Below are 20,112 nucleotides of genomic sequence, written 5' to 3'. Positions count from 1 at the left end.
CCCCAGGGTGAACTTTTCTGTATGGTGCTTCAGTGGTCCAGACAGAATTTCAGTGACTTCAGCCTTAAGGAAAATAAGTGTCCGTCTATGAGAAGACATTGATCCAAGTTCACAAGTATGTTAGTTAAATGTCAGGGCAACTTTAGATGAATGTCATCCATTGGTATGTGAGTGAAGCCTGGGTGAGTTACATAAAGAATCAAGACTGAGCCATGGCTGCATCTCCAACACCAGAGCCCACTGCCACAATATGGTATCTGGAAGGGCAAACAGTGGCTATATGTCTAATGACTCTTTCACCTGTTTTTCAGGCCAGTGAGCAGATTTACTATGAAAACAGTCAAGGTAAGACCATATTATGAATTACCATTATAAACTGTTTAACTTTTTTTCCTGTGTTTACTTCTGAAAAAATGCCTCAGTAGTTTCATGCTTCAGAAGACAGATATGATATTGTCTATAATTCTTGGACACATACTTCATCACAAAGAAGGAATGCATAGAAAAACAACACATACCAGATCAAATCTTATTGTCCTGTTGATGCCAAGAAAAGTTACATAAAAGTAATTAAGATCCCATTATGGGCCACAATCTGTAATGCCCATGAACAGTTCTGCATGTTGAATTCATTAAATTAGTAAATACTTGGATGGGTTAGTAAAGTCTTGTATTTTTATGTCAAATTTAATTTTCTTGTCCTTCTCTGAGCTCCAAGTCTCTTCATTACTGTAATTGGATATGATGCCAAGGTTAAGATACCATTCAAATGAAAAAAAAAAAGCCTAAAATATACTCAATAGAATAACTAGCACATAGAAATAATTTGATTATTATTAATAATCTAGCTATTATTATTATTACTGCAGTGTCTTTCATGGGTAGCATTTCTTTATCTGAGACAAATTTCTTAAAAGAGATTTAATATGACAGTGCAGATTTTTCTCCCAAGGCCTGTAGAGGTGTCCACTTCCTATTTCATTCTAAATGCAACAAGTAGAACAGACCAGTATCAACACCAACACTTGTTAATATAAAAATCAACCTTCAGCAGTGTTACTGGAAGTCTAAAAATCACTGAAGGAATTCTAGTAGGTTTTGCCAACTACTGTAAGAACTTCCAGTCAGCTCATAAATCATGATGGCCATTACGCTTTGCCAAACTCTTCAAAGGGTGGTGCATGTGGTCACTACAGAGTCTGAGAAGGACCCCTGAACTGCCCAGGTGGTGGAGTTTGCTCTCAGACCTTGGTGACAATCACATGGACCATTACTAGAAAATAATCACATTTGATTCACTGGAGCTACTCCCAGCTATTGGTCCATCGACCATTGCACCAGATTTGGCCATTTTTTGTCTGTCCCGACATTCTTCTTCATGCTGGACTTGCTTCCTCGCGTGAAAGAAAGGTTGCTGATTCTCAGAATATTGACCTCGGGTGGTTGAGTTTATGAGAAATCGATTCCCAGGGCTGAGAAGGGGCTTCCCGTGGTACAGCAGGATGGACTGAGTGGGCCTGTGTTGTGTTGAGCAGGATACAGGACGGCCAGTGTCATCATTGCTCTGACTGATGGAGAACTCCATGAAGATCTCTTTTTCTATTCAGAGAGGGAGGTAAGTGATGGCCTGGCCTTTCTCTGTCTAAACACAGACATAGAAACAGAGCTTTTTCCTTCTGAAGTGGGTTGCAGTCTTTCTACTCAGGCAAAATGATAAGTATTCTTTGTAAAATCTCTGGATGAAATAGTGTTTCGTATGTAAAAAGTAATAGTAATGGTTAATTTTTAAAGTGAATTTTCAAGTCTCAGACATGGTAGACAGTTTTTCCTTTTAAAAATATTTGCATATTACTCTGTGTTTTGAGGGATAAAAAATACCTACCATGCCTTTGTTGAAAGCACTATATTGATCTAACCGTTTGAAAATACTATAAATCACTTTAAGGAAAAACACTGGTACCATTTTTCCTCCATTTTCCTTCATATTTTCTACTAAAAACAAGAGGAAGGGAAAGAATTACTTGAAATATGTAAGAGCCAATTTTGTCATGCATGAATCGTTGAGATTCTCACTCTAAGAACCAAACTTGAACATCAATTGGTGGCAAAGTCGATTGCAATCTCTCCTTTAAATTTCTTTTTCCTTTTCTTTATGTTCTCAAAAAGTACTCCTCAAAACAAGTGAAAGAATTCTGTTTAAATGAAGCTTTCAATTTGTGTAAAGAGATTCAGAAAAAGAGGTTTATTCAAAAATTGGAAAGTAATGTTTATTTTCAGGAACTCCTTTCAAGTGTTAGATTTGAGCTATAAGTATAATTGGCCCAAGGAAACCAGGGCAGCTTGGGAATGTATTGAGCCCTCGTTAGTAACAAAGGCTCACTCAGGCCAACTTAGAAAGAACCGTAGGAGGGAAGAAGACAGGCAATGAGGGAGGCCTCTGGGGGAGAAGTCAATCAGAGCGATACTCCTACCTCAAGCTCTTGACTACTACTGAATTTAAATTCAGCTCCCCTAGCAAGTAAAAAGTAGACATTCATTAAGTCATTCACTCAGTGTTAACTGAGAGCTTGGCACCTGCTGGGCACTTTGCTGGACACTAAGGACACAGAGATGAGTAGGACACAGTTGCTGCCCTCTTGGGTCTTACCGTGTAATAGCGTTCGGCTTTTTGAAGCCCCAGCTGGTAAAGGGCATGAGGAAATCATGTAAGTGAAGACATTACTTCCCCTGTACCTCTAACTAGTACAAAGGATAATTCACAGTGGGGCAACACACAAATAAAAATTGGCAGACACTCCCTGAGCATTTGGAAAATAATATATTTCTGTATTCTAATGTTGAAATTCACTATATAATGGGAATGTGAAGCGATTTATTTGCCAAATAAAGTAAAAACCCTAATAAGGAAATAACTGAATATAAAATAAATGATGGGTGTCAGAGGCTTAAAATAGGGGTTAGTAGAAAAGAATTTTAGGTATGGCACATGCAAACTTGGGAAAATATTTGGCGTGCCAATGCCAATAGAAAGAGACTCCAAAAAAAAAAGATAAAGCTCAAGATATAAAGAAAATGAACATTTCCATTTTTGATAATTCTATATAAAGCCTAACTGGAGAAGAAGAGTAACCGAAGTTGCTGCAGATAAGGCTGGGGCTGGACTGTGTCTAAAAGTTTGTTTTATCCTGAAAGCAGCAAGGAATATTTTTCAGAGGAAGGAAAAAAGATATATTCTTCTCTCCCTCCTAAAATTTAATGTTAGACACAGGTGGGTTTGAGTACTAAGAGAGGGGGAAAAATTCAAATCGATATGCATATATTGAGCGCCTACCATATATTTACTATCAATTATTTATTAAGCACCTACTGTATATGCCAAGGATTTCCAATTTTGGTACTCTATTCTGAGACACAGAAGAACCTGGAAATCAGCTATCATAGCCTTTAATAAATCAAATATTCAAATCAAGCCAAAACCTGGATGTAATTCATTATTTTCCCCTTTAAATATTTAATTGTAGAAAAGGTGATGGGTTCACCTATTCAAATATGGATCATAATTACCATACCATTATACCAATATATTCTATGGGGATGAAAAAGACCTCATTCACAAAGAATCCTGGCAATTATGAGCATCTGCATTGTTCTAGGCCTTGTGTGAGGAGCTCTCATATATTATCTCGTTTAATCCCAAATGAGATTTACAGAGCAAAGCCAGGTAGCAAACCCAGGTATATCAGGTTCCAAAGGTTCCTTCCTTTCTGTTATACCATGCTGAAAAGTATGTCGATAAAAACCCATCAGAGGAATAGAAAAGATAATCATTTCTCCAGAATATTTAACATGACTTAGCCTACAGTTTCCTCCCCTCATCATTCAAAACCCGTCATCAAGACTCTACTTCTCTGAATCTTTCTCAACACTTCCCCTTAGACTAATCGCTCCCCTCATGTCCACCATGAATTACATTAGAGTGTGATGTTCACTAGAGTATGAGCTCCTCGGGGACAGGGATTGTCCTCTCGTGGTTGTGGTTCCTGGTACCTGGCACACAGTAGGTGCTCAGTAAATACCTGATCATCGAGGCTAGTCTGGCTCATCCAAAAGGAGTATGGTTGCCGCTGCTTCTCTCTCTAATGTCTTTTCTTTCATTGACCCAGGCTAACAGATCCCGAGATCTTGGTGCAATTGTTTACTGTGTCGGTGTGAAGGATTTCAATGAAACACAGGTATGATGGCGGGTTCCTCAGCTTTGGGAGCACACTAAGCTGGTGAATGATAGAAAACACGTGCATTCAGTGCAGAGGGCGCATCAGCCGCATAAATACCCCTTAGATAGATCATTTTTCCAGAAATGCTAAGCAGGAAGGGAATTATTGTATCTGTAAGGGATGTGAAGTCATTTGCTGATGCACTTCAGGGTCTTTAACAAAGACCACCTGGGCAACATTCTTTCTTGGTTGACTTCCCTGGTGGATGGTAAATTGCCAAGGTGTCAAAACAGATCTGAATTAACTTGGAAAACTTGTTGGTTGTTTTTTTGCTTTTAAATTAATTTAACGAATCTGATTTTCTTATTTAAATGGCAAACATCCCTTTTCTCTCATTAAAAATGCAATGCATTTTCAATAGCAAAAAAATGAAAATAATTGGCAAGTGGGCAAAAACCATGTACAAGTATATATAAGTAAATTGTGAACATTTGCTAACAACATAAATTAATGTACCTCCATGTAGTTCATAATTTCCTTTTATTTTAATGACATAGGACAATGCTCATGATATGTTATTAAGTGAATAAAATAGGGTTACAAAACAGTGGGAATAGGATGACTCCACTTTTAAAATAAACATGTGTATACTTGCCTAGGAAAAGTATGAAAGACTACATATATCAAATTAACAATAATGGAAAGATGATAGACAGTTGGATAGATGGATGGGTGGATGGATGATTGATAGATAGATGGATAGATAGATAGATAATGAATAGCTTTTTTTCTTTTTCTTTTAACACTGCTGGGTTTTCTGAAATTTCCCAATGATTATGTGTTACTTTTGCAATCAGTAAAAATCCTGGCACCAACTATGACTGTGGCAATCACAGAATGATACAGAGATTTGGGAGCAGAAAAGCTCACAGATCAGCTTCTCTTTTCTCCAATCCTCTGCTCCATAAAGCAGCAACAGCCCAACCAATTGCAAGGGTCCTTTCCTCAATGAGCAGTTTGGGTGAAAGATAAGGGTCCCCATTCATTGGTTTCACCCAACACCAAAACCTGAATTTATTTTCGAAGTTACTCTGAAAGGAAACTTGAGTTGGTTTGATTCAAATACGGTTGCCAACAGAAATTTGGGTGAATGGGAGAAAAATGAGCCAATGGCCTGCCCCCAAATCCATAAATACATCAACTCAGGCCAAATGTTCATCTGGCAGGGCAATCTTACCTCTGCTCCCAAGAAGAAAAGTATTAAAACAAATGTGAACACTGGATCCGACTCCCTGGGCCTGCTCCAGAGAGGCCTCTGGTAAGCTCGTTATTACTGAGGGCTTTTCAGTGAGGCCCTGCGTTCCGAGGCCTCAAGTTCTCTGGGTTCTAAAAGTGATGGAGCCCTCTGGATCCAGAGGCTTTCCTCAGTTCTCCATGTCCAAGCCTGACACGTCTCCATGTATGTGTGTTTACTGTGTTCTCAGCTGGCCCGGATTGCAGACAGTAAGGATCATGTGTTTCCTGTAAATGATGGCTTTCAGGCTTTGCAAGGCATCATCCACTCAGTGAGTAGAGCACTTCGTCTGAGACTGGACACTCGGGCATCTTCCGCCCCTTGATCCGCTATCAATACCCCAATTCCAGCTCTCTGGGGCTGGTGGTTTTCTGCTTGAGAGAACATTCCTTGGTATATCTTTGTATCTGTCACATCCCACTTCTCCCTCCTGCTTTTGATTCCTGTTTCTTTTTCTCATTCTCCTTTGCCACTTCTATCCTACAATGGAAAATTAAAAATGAAGGGAAGCCTGCTCTGTCAGCGAGCCAAACTTCAGGCGGCCCCCAGGTTTCATACTGGAAAGACTGTGGTTGATGGTGTGGACTTGACGGACCTTAGCTTTCCCAACCACGTCTGAGCGCAGGCTGCCTTCAGAGTGTTTGCTGGCTCAACCTGTATCACTTGGCCATTGGAGGCACTTTCAACCAGTGGTACTCTTCTTTGGCTGCCCGATGAAATCATCTGGAGCAGGATTTTTAAGATCTTGCCAGGTGTTTTTAATGGAACTACTGCTTTAGATTTATAATCCCCAGATATGAGGGCTTCAGTGTTCTCCAGGGTTTGCACAGTCTCACCAGCTCTCCTTTCCATCCCAGCCAGGATGGGACAGAACAATTCCTCACACATGAATGATCTTTTATCACCCCTTTCCTATCAGTGAATAGGACGCTGGCTTCCAGGGCCTCTCTTTTCCACCTTCCATGCACAGGCCAGGCCCTTGGTCCAGCTGGGCTATTGGTCTTTAAAGCCTCAGCCAGAAGGCCAGTGTGTGTGCTGCACCTACAATGAAGTCCAGAGGCGCTGCGGCCTCCACCTTTAGGTTTTGTGACCAGGCAGACGGCCAGTGGTTTCTCCAGTTGGAGCCCACCAGGCTGTAGACTCGGGGTCCCGATGCAAATTCAGAGCTCTTAAGTTGTCAAGGGGTCTTGATCCAGGAGCTACTAGCCATGGGCTCAGGATCTGCCCAGCTCTCCGAGACAGACCTAGGAAACCTCTCACATGGCTGTGCCTTCACGTTCCCTCTCCCTCCAAGGTTTGCTAAGAAGTCCGGCAGAGTGGGAAGCCACGTGAGAAGTAAGAACTTTGGAGCTGGTCATCCCAGAGGTTAAATGCTAACCCAGCGACTTACCATTTATAGATCCATAGATGAGTTATTTCACTTATTTCCTTATTTGTAAAAAGGAATTGATGATAAGACTTACATCATAGGCTTGTTCGAAGATTACAAAAATAACATTGGTGAAAATACCTAATATTTTCCCAGGCACAGAATAGGTACTCCAGGCATATGAATTATTTTCTCTTCCACTTCCCTTCCCCATCATCTGAGGGACATTAATTTTAGTTTCCCCCTGATTCTCTAAATTTTCTTGAATATGCATAAAAATCACCTCGGAATCTTTTAACAATGCTCATTCCCAGGTCCTATCCCTAAGAGATTCTATTACAGTCAGTATGGAAAGTAGCCAAAGAATCTGCATCTTTTAAATCTGCCATTTTTAATAAGTGCCACAGGTATACTTTTAGAACACAGAAATATGTGACCTTTGGTTTTCAGAATTGTGAAGACCTCAGGTTGGGAACACCTATCTTAAATATGTATGGATGACAGTTGTCTTATTCAAGATGTGTTTGTTTGCAGGGAACAGAAACACACTCAAACTACCTTAACCAGAAAGTGGAAATTATTGAAAGGATAGAGAAGTATCAGTCCCCATTACGGATCCCCAGGTGAGGGACCCCAGCTCTAAAAAATTTCTGAGGTCAGATGGCCTACTGAAAATATAAGCAACAAGAACTGCAATAGCCATATAAAACAACACCCAAATGGTGCAAAACATGATTGACCCCAGGATTGGGGGCTGATCATGAACCCTTTGGAAGTTCAGAGGTGGATTATTCTGGGATGGAGCCTTCATGAGAAGATGGGGCAGACCTGACTCCCTGAAAACCAAGAAAGGTGATGGGTCGCATCAGAGAAGAGATGACGTGACCTCAGCCTGAAGGCTGGAAGAAAGCAAAGTATGTTCCAAGGACAATAGTAATAATAATACCTATCTGCCTGGTGGGAGAATTTGGGATGGATTCAGGAGTAAGGGGAAATAAGCCTAGACATTGGGTTGGAACAAGATTGACAAGAGCCTTGAATAGGTTTTGACTCCAACTTAGTGGGTGTAATCACTGAAACATTTTGAACATCTAAAAAGTGATATTTAAGAAGGAAATCCAATGGCAATGTCCGTGTATATAGGAGGAGACTAGAGAGACCCTGAGGTAGGAGCCCCATCCTGAGGCTACCACAGAAGTCCTGCCGTCAAATGGCTGGATTCTGAACGGGGACAACTCTTATCTGTCCAAAGGTTCTCATGAGCCATGTGCCTCCATCATTGAAGAGTTGGTTCCTACCCAAATAATTAGAATACTTTCATCTGCATAAATCAGTGTTGTCCTTGAATATTTCAACCTCAGCAACTCACCCAAGCTCAACATGAGCCCAGATGTTTTTAAAGCTCTCCCACTCCAGGATGGAAATAACTCCAAAAATGTTTAAGAAATTTTAGGGAAATAGTCTCCCAAAAAGGGGAAAAAAAATAATTTGAGACTTCAGTTTCCAAACTTTTAGCTGAATGATAACATTCTTGCGAGCTTTTATCTGGGAGTTATGCTAGTGGTTTTGATCCTTCCAATACTTGAAACCCATGTTTATGGCAGTTGTTAATTCATTTGCTTGGACAGAGAAACAGGGACAAGCATAGCAGGGCTCGTCTTTCTAAAGTCAGACAGACATAATTATGGCCTAAAAGCTGGCTAACTATTTTTAAGAAGTAGGGTCATTTCTCCTTCTGGATACTGAAAAGAAAGCTCTCATTTTTTTCCCCCATCTGAAGCATCTATTCTAGCTTGTTCCCATGGATGTTGTTTTGGGGATGGTTATTTTCTCATAATAAAATAGGACCAGGCTTAATTATCAAAGATAGGAGTGCAGAGCAGCTTTCAATAAGCTCAAATGGTTCATAAAGTTTTCGGCCCATAGTGACTGTATTTTTAAATCCCAAATCAAGATGCAGGGGCTAATATTTATTGACTCCTTGAAAACCTTTTATGAAAGACTCTTGCCATTGAGTCACAAGAAAAGCAGATGGAGACCCTGCCCTGGTGAAACTTACAATCTAGTGGGAAAGACACATAAAAACAAGCAAGTAAATAAACATGTGTAATTAAAATTGTGATAAATGGCATAAAAGAAGCAACATACTACTGAGATGAAGGGTAAAGGGATTGACAAAGAACCAGGCTCCTCTGAAGAGATGACCTGCAGGATGAAATGAAACTCTTCATTGGAAGAACATGGATAGGAAATGCCTGGCAAAGCACAGCCCTAAGATGGTGCATAGCAGAGTGACAGAAGAGGAGTGCTTGAGGTGGAGAATGGCAGAAGATGAGGTGAAGAAGCCAGCAGAGGCTAACTCATGGGGAACTGGAAGGCCATGGTATTTTACTCTAAGGCAGTGGAAACTATAGCCAGATACAAAGTCTGACAACAGAACAATCATGCTTGAAATCAAGACTCTCAGGGAATCTGCAATGGTGGCGTTTTATGCATATCCGCTATAGATGACGAATAAATAAACACTCAGGATCAACAGTAGTGAGGCCTGTGAGAAGAAAAATCACTATGATTCATTGAGCATCTTCTCTCCACCAACTCCTCTGCTAGGCACTTCCACAACCACTCTCTGAAGAAGGGCTTATTATCCCCATTTTATAGGTGAGAAAACTGAGGTTCAAGAAGTTTGGATAAACTGCCCCAAGTCTTCCCAATCATAATAGTGGTGTGGGGAATTTGAACCCAGGTCTGGCTCCAGAGATCCTGCTGTTTCCACAATATGCGGCCGTGAATGTTTGAGAAAATTAAAAATCACCACTGGTTTACCAGCTGACTCTCCAGGGCCTGGATTTTTCGAGTCCCAGGATTCTCTGCTTTCTCAGTCTGATTCCCGTGTTCTGGTCCTCTCACTGTTCCTCAATCCTCTCTACTTTAAGGAAGAAGGACTTATGGGTCAGATTTGTATAATGTGTTACTTTTCAAAGTGCTCTCCCTTCTTTTCCATTTTAGTCTCTCATCAGTGAGACATAGGGAAAAGGCAGAAAGAAATCAAGAGCTCTGAGTAACTTACTTGGGGGCCAAACACTATTCCTTTATCTCATTTAAAAATCGTTAACAACCCTCTGAAGGAAATATTACTCTCATTTTACAGATGAAGAAACTGAAGCTCAGATAACATGCCCAGGAACACACAGCTCTGAGGGGGAGAGCAGGTTAGAACCCAGTTCCTTGACTCCAGAGCCCATGCTTTCTCCTCCCTCTAATTCCTCAGGAAGATAAAAATAAGAAAAGCCATCATTTAGTGAGTTCTTAGGTGCTCGATACTGTGCAAATCATTTTACATAGTCACCTCATCAAATTCTCAAGACCACCATTTAATGTAGATATTGTTACCCCTTCTACAGAAGTAGACACTATAAGAAGAGAGAGATTAGCTAACTTGTCCAAGGCCACATGGCAGTGGGCAGGGATCTAGAATAGACCCAGGTGTGTCTCTAACGCCCGTGATGTGAATGACCACAGTACTCTACTGAATAATGTGAGCAGGCCAGGAGGTCGCTCCATTTCAGAGAAGACACCAAGGACCGAAAATGGGAAATGGCTTGACTCAGTTCACACAGTTACAGTAGAAGCAAGACCAGAACCCACGTGGTCTGACCTGAGTGCACCATGGGTGGGCCGGAGATCTCTTTGCCTTTTGCTACTGGGTGGAGAGTGCCTCTGAAAATCTCAGTTTCTGCTCGATAGGTGAAATTCCATCATCATGAGAAGCTGGCAGCTTGACAGGCTGAAAGGAACGTCTTCCCTTCTACACATGCTCAGGCCTCTACCTCTGAGCACAGAATTCCTACTTGCTTTTGCAGAATATGGTTGATAAAATTATAAGGCAAAATTTGGATGGTTGGAAGATTGTAGCCCTTTAAGCCAGTAAAACTGTAAAGGAAGAAACTATTCCTTTGCCTTCTCTTATTGTGGCTTATTCCGGGAATTTCTACTGACCACAACTGGTGAATGCAGCGCCAGCCCTCAAGCGAAAATAGGAAGCAAATGTCCAGCAAGGCTCCTGGGTCCTTGTTTGCCTTTTCAAAAGTGCTTCAGGCAGTGAAACGGAAACCTGCATGAAAGCTGAGTTCAGATAACACTGAAATGGGTCTGTAGCTTTGCATCCCAACACTTGGCCTGGTTACCACGATGTCAATTCCTACCCTAAGCTGTCCCCACTTCGGGTGCAATTGAGGGTGGTGCCTGGAACCAGGCACACCGTCCACGAGAAGGAGAACCAGTTACTGGCACCAAGCCATCTCCATCTAGGAGCATTTCTCAGAATAAATATTTAAGCCTACGTTGAGCTTCCTATTAATGCCAGAGTGAGTCAGGGCATAGAATTTCCTACAGGTTTGATCAACAAAAACAAGTATTGAGCAAACACAACTATGTTTGCAAGGATTTCTTACAAGTTTCGGTATGAACATCCTGGTTGTCAAGAAAGCTGTAAGATCAGCGAAACTGAGGAATAAATCTATTCCATGGTGTATACATATTTATTTTATTTATGAAAACCATATCCTGTGCTGATTTCACTCTTCCACTCATGGGAAAGTGATACAAGTGTAGCTCCTAGTCTGGCCCAGGCCCTATCAAAGCTACGACAAGAAGCAAAGCCTGTCTCCCAGGCCTTCCATCCCAACTACTCTTCCAGGACCCCATTAGGAACTGCTAGGGGGTTTCCTCCAATCAAAATCTGTATCACATGACCATGTTCCTGGACAGTGCTTGTCTTTACTAATCCTCTTTCCAGAGCTAGCAGAGGAGGAGGCCCATTTCAGCAGACCCCTCTCTTAAGTCAGACTTCTTTGTGATTGAAGGAAACCCCCTTCTCCTCCTTTGCCCCATCTGAATCCTGTCTCAAGGCCCTGATCCAGTCTTCTCCACAGAGCCTGCCCTGGTCTCTTTTCCACCATAAGCTCTCCCTGCCGTGAACGGCAGCAGCATCAATTGTTGGAACCACTCCTTGCACTTGGATCTTTTTCATGCCATATGCCATTCCTCCAGGTCAGATGCTAAATTGTGTAATCACAGAGACTGCCCCATTTGTCGTATTTCCCGTGGGGTCCACCACCGTGCCGTGCATATTTATTCTTTACAAAGCAGCCTAGAGGACTGCCTGGCCTACGGGACAAGGTGGGCAGTTTTGTGGCTCTGTTTCTTGTAAAATCTCCTCAGTCCTTTCCCTGCCCTCTCTTCCATGTTTGTATCTGTGAAAGATGGTATTTGGGGCTCCATTCATAAGAGCAGGCCTGAAAACATAAATAGAATCAATTGTAGTTTCCATAGTGAGCACAAAATCTTTTTAAAAAATCGTTTGCCTCAGCAGTCATTAATTAGACTCAGACTTTGCAGGCATTCAGGCCAGGCATTTAAACTAAGCTATTATTTCTATTCAGCTTATTAAAAAGTCCAACTGTAAGGAAAAATTCCCGTAGCTTGAAGAGGCTACAAAGATTGCAGGAGGGCATGTTCAGTTAATCCTCAGGTCACCCACTCGCCTTCCAGGCCCTCCTCTGATATCTAGGAATCTGGTAAGACCCACGGAACAGCAATAGCAGAATTTAGAACAATAAAACGCCACGGGGTCAGCTCCCAAGAAGGGCCACTGCCTTTGCCAATATTCAGGAGGTCAACAAGCTCATCTTACTAAATAAACCACGTTTTGGAGTTCACAGCTATCTGAACTTTCCTTCTGAAAACAGGAGAGGAAAGTGTTTCATAGAACAAAAACGAGCTTCCTCAGTTTCAGAATCTGTTTCCTACGTTTCTCCACATCAGATGCTCATTGAGTGTGAAACTAACCGAGAGGAGAGTAGCATTTATTTAGCAAGCTGGGTGCCCCCCTTAGAAAAACAATTTTGCATGTTTTGTGGAAAAGCATTATTGTCTAAAATTCAGTGACTCCTAAAAAATGTGTTTCTTTCATGTTAGCATATTTATTTGGTATAATTTATGAGTATACATAAAATAACACATGAATCCCAGAAAGATGTGTGTGTAACAGTAGTTTTTATTTTAAATTCAGATTCTGTGACATGGATCTAGGATCATGTTCATAGTTCACAATAGGGATGCCTATTGGTTTTAAGTGTGGAGCGGAATTTAGTTAGGAAAGGTGACTATCTTTTTTTTTTTACATTTTATTAGAGATCAAATAGTTTTAAAATCCATAGGGCAACATCGACAGTCCTAAAGGCATGGATGAGCCCGTTGTGTGTCCCAAGCTGCCTGGCCTTTTCTAAAGCAGTGGTCCCCAGACTTACGCAGTGTGCATTCTGCCATCAGCTGTAATAGTTTATGTGGCTCTTCTGTGGGAGCCTGAGCCCCATCCCCCAAACCCAGACCTTTACATTTTTCCCAAGGAAAGGGATCAAGTCCTTTTACAAAGCAGCCCAGTCTAGACCTTAGAGATGGGGATATGATACACCTATAGCATTACTGTGTAAAAATATAAGCCATTAAAGAAAATGGGGGTGTTGAATTAGGCCTCCTGGGAAGGCAGACTCCAAAGATGGTGGTGTTTAGTAAGAGGAGGGAGGTGTTACAAGATGCAGAATATGGCCTTGTATTCAAAAGACCCTCAGATCATATTTACAGAGAAAAAGAAAACCAACACACAGCATGCTATAATGCAAGTTTATGAGGCCATGCGGAAACTGTGCCATTTATTCATTTATTTATTCAATAAATATTTATTTATTGCCTGCATTGTGGATATAGAGGTAGGTAAAAACAAAGCCAATCCTTGCCCTTGTAGAGTTTATAGTCTAAGGAGGAAAAGAGACAGTGACCAAACAATCAAAAATATATGTATATAATTATAAACCATGATAAGTCCTCTGAAGGACGGTAATTTATACTAAAATGTGAATGAATAAAGAAATATTTCATTGGTAACATCACCAAGACTTAGGTGGCAAAATCTATATTGGATTTGGAGGGTGACAGAGTGAGGTCAAGAAAAACTTCTAGGTTTTTGTCTTACAGAACTGGACAGAAGTAATTGGTCAATAGATAGTTACCACCTGTGGGCCAGCCTACTTCAAGCTCCAGACATCTTAAAAGCAGAACATGCCCTTAGTGACAAATAAGACACCAAGGAACATGCTCTGAAAGACTTTCTGAAAGATATGTGGAAGCAAAAGGCCCTTCTACCAGCAATGAATAAAAGAAGCTGGTCTTTTGTTAACACACACGCAAAAATCCTCCAGCAGGAAATGACCAAGTAAATAAAGATTGGTTGTTTATTGAGGAAGGAGGCAGAGCAATTAGGAAAAAAACAAATCAGGTATGCCTATGTTAGAGGAAGAGCTCGTAATAACTCTGTGCAAATATTCAGAATTCTTTAAGGATTCTTGAGAAATTTCTGCATAAATTGAGAACTTCATGAGAAAGGATCTTAGGCTTTTAGAATCCAAAAAAATAAACTCTTATATACAACCTGGACTGGTCCACAATAGATTTCACTTTAAATATATGAAATAGCTCTTATTACTTGGAAAAGTCCCTTGACATCTGCTGCCTCTCTGACTCCCCCAACAATCTAATGAGGTGTGTAAAAGCAACCAGTAGCAACGCATTACATTTATATAGTTCTGTATGGATTTCAAACATGATTTCCCATCTATCTTCTTTTTGAAACCTGTCCAAAAGGTGGCAGGAAAATATTATTAGCCATCTTTCGAGTTTTTTTCAGCAAATATAACTCAGCACGAGGCCAATAGTAGATGATAGAATAGACGCATATATAAGCTACTGTCTTTGCCCAAGAGTAGTAATAGGAGCTGTAGTAATAACAAAGTAATGGTAACAGCTACTATTGTTTGAGAACCATATATATGTCAGACATTCTCCTAAGTGCTTTTCTACTAAGGTTGTTCTGAGCGCATTTCTTGGTGCTTATTCTTACGAAGGGCACTTGTTGGCTGGCGGCCCAAGGATTGTCAAGTAACTATCTACTGACCAATCGCATCTGTCTGGTTCCATCTCCAAGACCAAACCTTGTCAGTTTTCCTTGATCTCACTCTCCAATCCAATTTGAATTTTACCACCTAAGACCAATTGATTTTACAAACTAAATATCCCTGTACTCATGTCTATTATTCATTTTATCATCATACACACCTTTGAGATCAGTATTTTTCTTTTTCCCATTCTACAGGAAAAAAAACTAAGATTCAGAAATTTAATAAGTTGTCTAAGTCCACATGGCCAGCAAGTGGCGGTGTTTGGATTTGAACATCAATCTGTTTAGAGCCCAAATCTATCTTATCTGTCTGCAGAGCCCAAGTTCTTAAGAACAATGGCTACCATTAGTTGAGGACTTCCAGGCACTGTGCCATGGGATCTGCCTGTATTATCTCATTTAATCTTTCCAACTCAGCAACCTCAGGCAGTGGGTACTCTTCTGACCCCACTGTTACTAATGAGGAAACAGAGACCCAGAGAGTTTATGGAACTTGCCCAAGGTCACACTGCTTATGAGTGAGTTGACCCAAGCAATTCGATTCCAGATTCCAAGCTATTATTACTCAGTATGTTAAGCTGTTCTACAAAACTGGGGTTCAGAAAGGTTAAAGAATGTGTCAAGGAACATAGGTCAGGTAGGTACAGGCCCAGGACCAGGACCCACCTCCTCACATGGGATTATACTTGAGGCATGTGGCAGTCTTGACCCAGTTCCCTTGGAGGGCAAGTATACTCTCACCTCGGATGTCACCCCGACCCTGAGAGTCCCTTCCACTCCATTTGGTGATTTCCTGTCAGCATTTCCCAATGCTGTGTCCACACCTCCTCCATGGCTACCACTGCCCCAGTGGGGGAGGGACCCTCCACCTCCCCACCCCCATCCAGTCTCCAGTCCCTAAGCGGATCTGCTGTCTGCTGTAGTCCAGACAGACTGATTACCATACAGTCTGGGCTGCTAATAACCAAGGGAACCCCCCAAATCCACTCAATGCCACTGTGACTTCGACCTCTTGAAACCAGACATTTCAAACTAACAGAAGCCACAGTCCCAGACAAATCCTGCCCATCCCCCTCGCTGATAAAATTTACTCTATTGGCTGCAATGCATCCCTTCCAGATGTTTTAACTTAAGACTGGGAAAGCTGTGTTTTTACTGGATTGAATCACAGCTCTTGGCTGACATTTTTTGGCCCTTCATACACTCCTTAGATTTATCAGCTAATTGCAGACACTTTGAGAGAATAATACAGCATGTGTTTATTATGACAAAATCTGCTAGTGTGTCTTCGTGGTGAAAGATTCATGGATGTTTCCTTTACCGACCCCTGGTTAAGTATTAGAGTTGGTTCAAAAACATTGGTTCAAAGTCGGGAACTTACATGGGTGAAAATTTCACTTGTGTGTTTTGGTGGAGTTTGGGGGATGGGGACAAGATAGCTCCAATAGCTCAATTTCTATTCTTGGACTGTTTTGAAATCTTTAGTTGTGGATGATGAAGTGATTTATTAAGGGATGTCAAATGCCTGAGGAGTTTTACTTAAAACATTTTTTAAAGCTTTGTCTTGTTCTAATGCCACTATTTAATAAGTTTCTCCATATGGGTTAATTCTGTTTCTTCCAGTGTGGCCTGTTTGGAGACTTGTGCCTGAGGACATGTTGAAGGTAGTGGCTACCTCCCTCAGTCATAGCAACCACTGGCTGAGATGGCCTTTCCGGCTGGAAGAGCCCAGTGGCAGCAAGTTCGGGGGTGGGGGGTGGACAGTCACCACAATTCAGGTAGAGCAGTTGTCATCTGGGATGAGTCACTGCACACCAGGATCCTGGCACGCCCCAGTCCCAGGGGACCTTAAGGACTGGATCAACCATTGGAAAGGGGAGGATGGAGAAGCCAGCAGGGAAACACAGATGCCCAGGATATATCCTTGGGTCCGTATCCCAAGACAGAATGGCAGTGAAGGGAACTCAGGAGCTCGGTGGTGATACCAGCTCCCTGAGCCAGGTGTGTGAGGACCACTGACTCTAACTGAGCTGGGCGTGGAATGTGGGGAGTTTGGAGCATGCTCTTCCTGCTCCCATCGGAACAGGCTCAGGGACTAGAGGGGAACCGAGGCTGCACCTGTGTTTAAGGTGGGCAGAGGTGGCTGGGTAAGCCGGAGGCAGAAGAAATAAGGCAAATGCTGACAAAAAGAAACAACTGGAATCAGGTGGAAGCTGAAAACAAATAGAGGACTCAAAGTGCAAAAATACCTCTAACTTGTACAAAAATGAGAAGGAATGGCAAGATAAGTAGCTGGAATTCTAAATTTTAGAATTGTCAAAAAAGAAAAACTGCTTCTTATGACTTTCAGATTTATAGAGATACCTAAAATATGTGGTTGTGAGGGAACTTGTTTCAATGAATATTTTTGAATGTTTTGTCATCTACATTAGATAAAGATTTTCTGAAGCAAGTTCATTTTCTTTCACAATGCTTCTCTATGAGGACGCCCAGATTTCTCTCTGGAATGGGTAAATATTATCTCTTCTGAGAAACTGGTTTGCTTTTAGTCTGAGACAAATTGAAAGTCTCATAAACAGTGTCTGTCCTCATTTGCTACTAGAAAGCTTAGAACTAAATCCATGAGCCACTCCTAGCAAGGAAATGAGCTCCTCAGAGTCTCTTTTTTTCTATGCTATTCTCCTTACTTCATCTTCCTCTTATTTTCCCTGTAATCCATTTCCTCCTCATTTGTAATTTATTGTATCTTTTATTTGAATGTCTCTTGTAGTGTATGTATCACTTAAGCTGGAACAAAAAAGCATATATAAATAAATATGTCAATGCAAAGAAATAGGTGTTTCCCAATGCCAAAAGATGCTTTTTTCTTTCACGGACTTTAACTTTTATAATTTCACTATTAATTCCTTTAACAAATGCTTCTTTCATAAATAGAGAAGTGGTTTTCTTCAGCCCTCTGAATCATCTCAATTTCCAAATTAAGTAAGGCCCAAGTGAAGATACTGCGTTTGCTTTGGTAAATTAACTCAGTGTTCTACACTTGTTTAAAATGCTTGGTTGAAATTTTAGAATCAATGTTCAACAAGAGGCGGGATTCATAAATGGTGGAGAGAAGCTTAAACCCTACCAGTCAGATACCCTGTTTTGGCCAGAAGGAGTCTTCATTATTAACTCCCTGTGCGGTCATGGCGTTCCCCCAGACTCTCCACTCAGCCCTACAAGACTCTCATTTGGGGGAAAGAGTACATTTCCATTGAACAAAGGCTTAGGGGGTCCTCGTGAAGATGGGGCACAACAAGCAGCCTGCAAAGCCCTCTCCCACAACATTTTTCCAGACTTTTCTAACAAAAAGGGAACTCTGAGTAATCTGAAAATGCATCTCCTCTGGAGGTTGGCCATCTCCATCCTACCTCTCCCCAGCTTTATCTATTATTACTCTTTTTTTCCTACTTTTTAAGCTCCTTTTGTTCCAGCTAAAGAGGTCTATGTATTTCTACTTTCTCACCTTTGCTCATGCCGTTCCCTCCCTAGACCCTAATGTTCCCCTAATTCTCCTCTCCACTCCTGCCCTCAGCGCCCACCTCTTCTAGGAAGTCCTTCCCAGCATCCCAGGCCCAAGGATCTCCCCCATGAACTCCGTAGCTCCTACCCTCTGCCCCTTGACCCTTGCACCTACCACATAGGACCGGCATTGTTATTTACCTTTTCAAGTGTAAGTTCCATTTCTCCGACTAGATGTTAAACCTCTCCATAACTAGTATTGGCATATCAAAGACCCCATAAATATCTGCCGAAATAACAAATGAATGAATAATTCTTCTGCCTTTTGGGACACCCAGAAGCATCTAACACAATGCTGGCTCATTAGATGTTTGACATTAACGCTGCTAGTACCAATGTTACCCCCATCCACCTACTCACTACAACATAACGTCCTTGAACCTTCCTATCTTGGCAGCTAAAATCAAAACGCTACTTCTCTGTTTTAGCAAAATAGGTGTGCTTTGACTTTTTGATTTCCTTTCCTCCTAGATTTTGAAGAAGTCCTGCATTGAAATTCTAGCAGCTGAACCATCCACCATATGTGCAGGAGGTAAACTGAAATTAAGTGCTAATTGCTCTCACACAAATGATGATATTTTGAGTTCAAATCACCTGATTACTTCTTTGGTGGGGAGGAGGGGAGGCAGGGCAAGAAGAAGGAAGGTAGAAAGAGGAGAAGAAATTGCTAAATAAATTTGCTTCTGGGGAAAAACAAAAAGAAAGAAGCAACAGGTCATTTGTTTGAAAGTCTGTCCAAATTCTCTCCTTCATGGGAGCTAATTACCAGAGTATTGCAGAAATTCTGGACTCCCACACATCACCACCCACACCCCGCTTTGGATGGAAGTGGGGTCCAACTCTTCTTCTTCATGGCAGCCCTACAGATACCAGATGATCACAGAGACCATAGGCCACCCCTGAAATGTTGATGTATTTAGCTATTTAATTGGTGGTGGCCTCTCTCTGTAATTAATATATTGATCTTAATTAATTGTTCAATCTACAAGTCTTCACAAAATGGTGATGTCAACTCCAGTCCTCCCAGTAAAGTGCCATTCTAATTGTGTTATTAATACAGAAAGCCTCTACTTGTATAAAGAATCAGCCTTCTCTGAGTCCCAGTATTTCCTAACTGATCAAAATTGAGGTGTTGCTGTTGTTTTGTGTTGTAACAGACTACCTAAAACTTCAACCATGCTGGCTCTTTTCGTATAATTCCTCATGGTTTCCCATCACTCTTCTTTCTTTCATTTAAAAAGTATTGTTAAGTACCTACTGAATGCCAGGCACTGTGCTAGGTGCCAGAGATACAAGAAGGATGAATTCTCTCCCAGAGTCCCTGTCCTCCAGGAGATCACATCTTTCGCTGTTGAGAGTTCACTGTTAACATCACCTTTCTAGTTTCCCCAAATACCAAGTGCCAGTTATCCACTTATCACAGAAATTTTATCATGCAACCCCGTCAAAGCACTAAACATTGAGGAAGAACTTTCAGGCTTTTCAAACACTATACATTTCAATTCTTTATGGCATATTTTGTTGGTATAAATGAGGTAATTCCTTGAGAATTTTATTCCTTTCTTGGCTATATTTTAGAACAGCTGAAAGACTTTCAAGGAGTTAGATGCCCTGAATGATATGTGCCAACAACAAAGCATTAAGTATACATGTAAACATA

At 41.3% G+C, this 20,112-nt stretch overlaps 1 protein-coding gene across 2 annotated transcripts in view; it reads left to right on the top strand.

Annotated features, from left to right (window-relative positions):
- ANTXR1 (ANTXR cell adhesion molecule 1) overlaps nucleotides 1-20,112 on the top strand; it is a 218,807-nt gene that overhangs the window by 54,621 nt on the left and 144,074 nt on the right. For both annotated transcript variants that reach the window (XM_005599916.4, XM_070236270.1), the window contains exons 5-9: nucleotides 312-345; nucleotides 1,536-1,615; nucleotides 4,164-4,232; nucleotides 5,699-5,779; nucleotides 18,924-18,984. In XM_005599916.4, the coding sequence (XP_005599973.2) occupies nucleotides 312-345; nucleotides 1,536-1,615; nucleotides 4,164-4,232; nucleotides 5,699-5,779; nucleotides 18,924-18,984 (325 nt within the window). The remainder of the gene's footprint in view (nucleotides 1-311; nucleotides 346-1,535; nucleotides 1,616-4,163; nucleotides 4,233-5,698; nucleotides 5,780-18,923; nucleotides 18,985-20,112) is intronic.

Source organism: Equus caballus, chromosome 15 (assembly GCF_041296265.1).
Source record: "Equus caballus isolate H_3958 breed thoroughbred chromosome 15, TB-T2T, whole genome shotgun sequence".
Classification (NCBI taxonomy): domain Eukaryota; kingdom Metazoa; phylum Chordata; class Mammalia; order Perissodactyla; family Equidae; genus Equus; species Equus caballus.
This window is presented reverse-complemented; position numbering and strand designations above follow the sequence as displayed.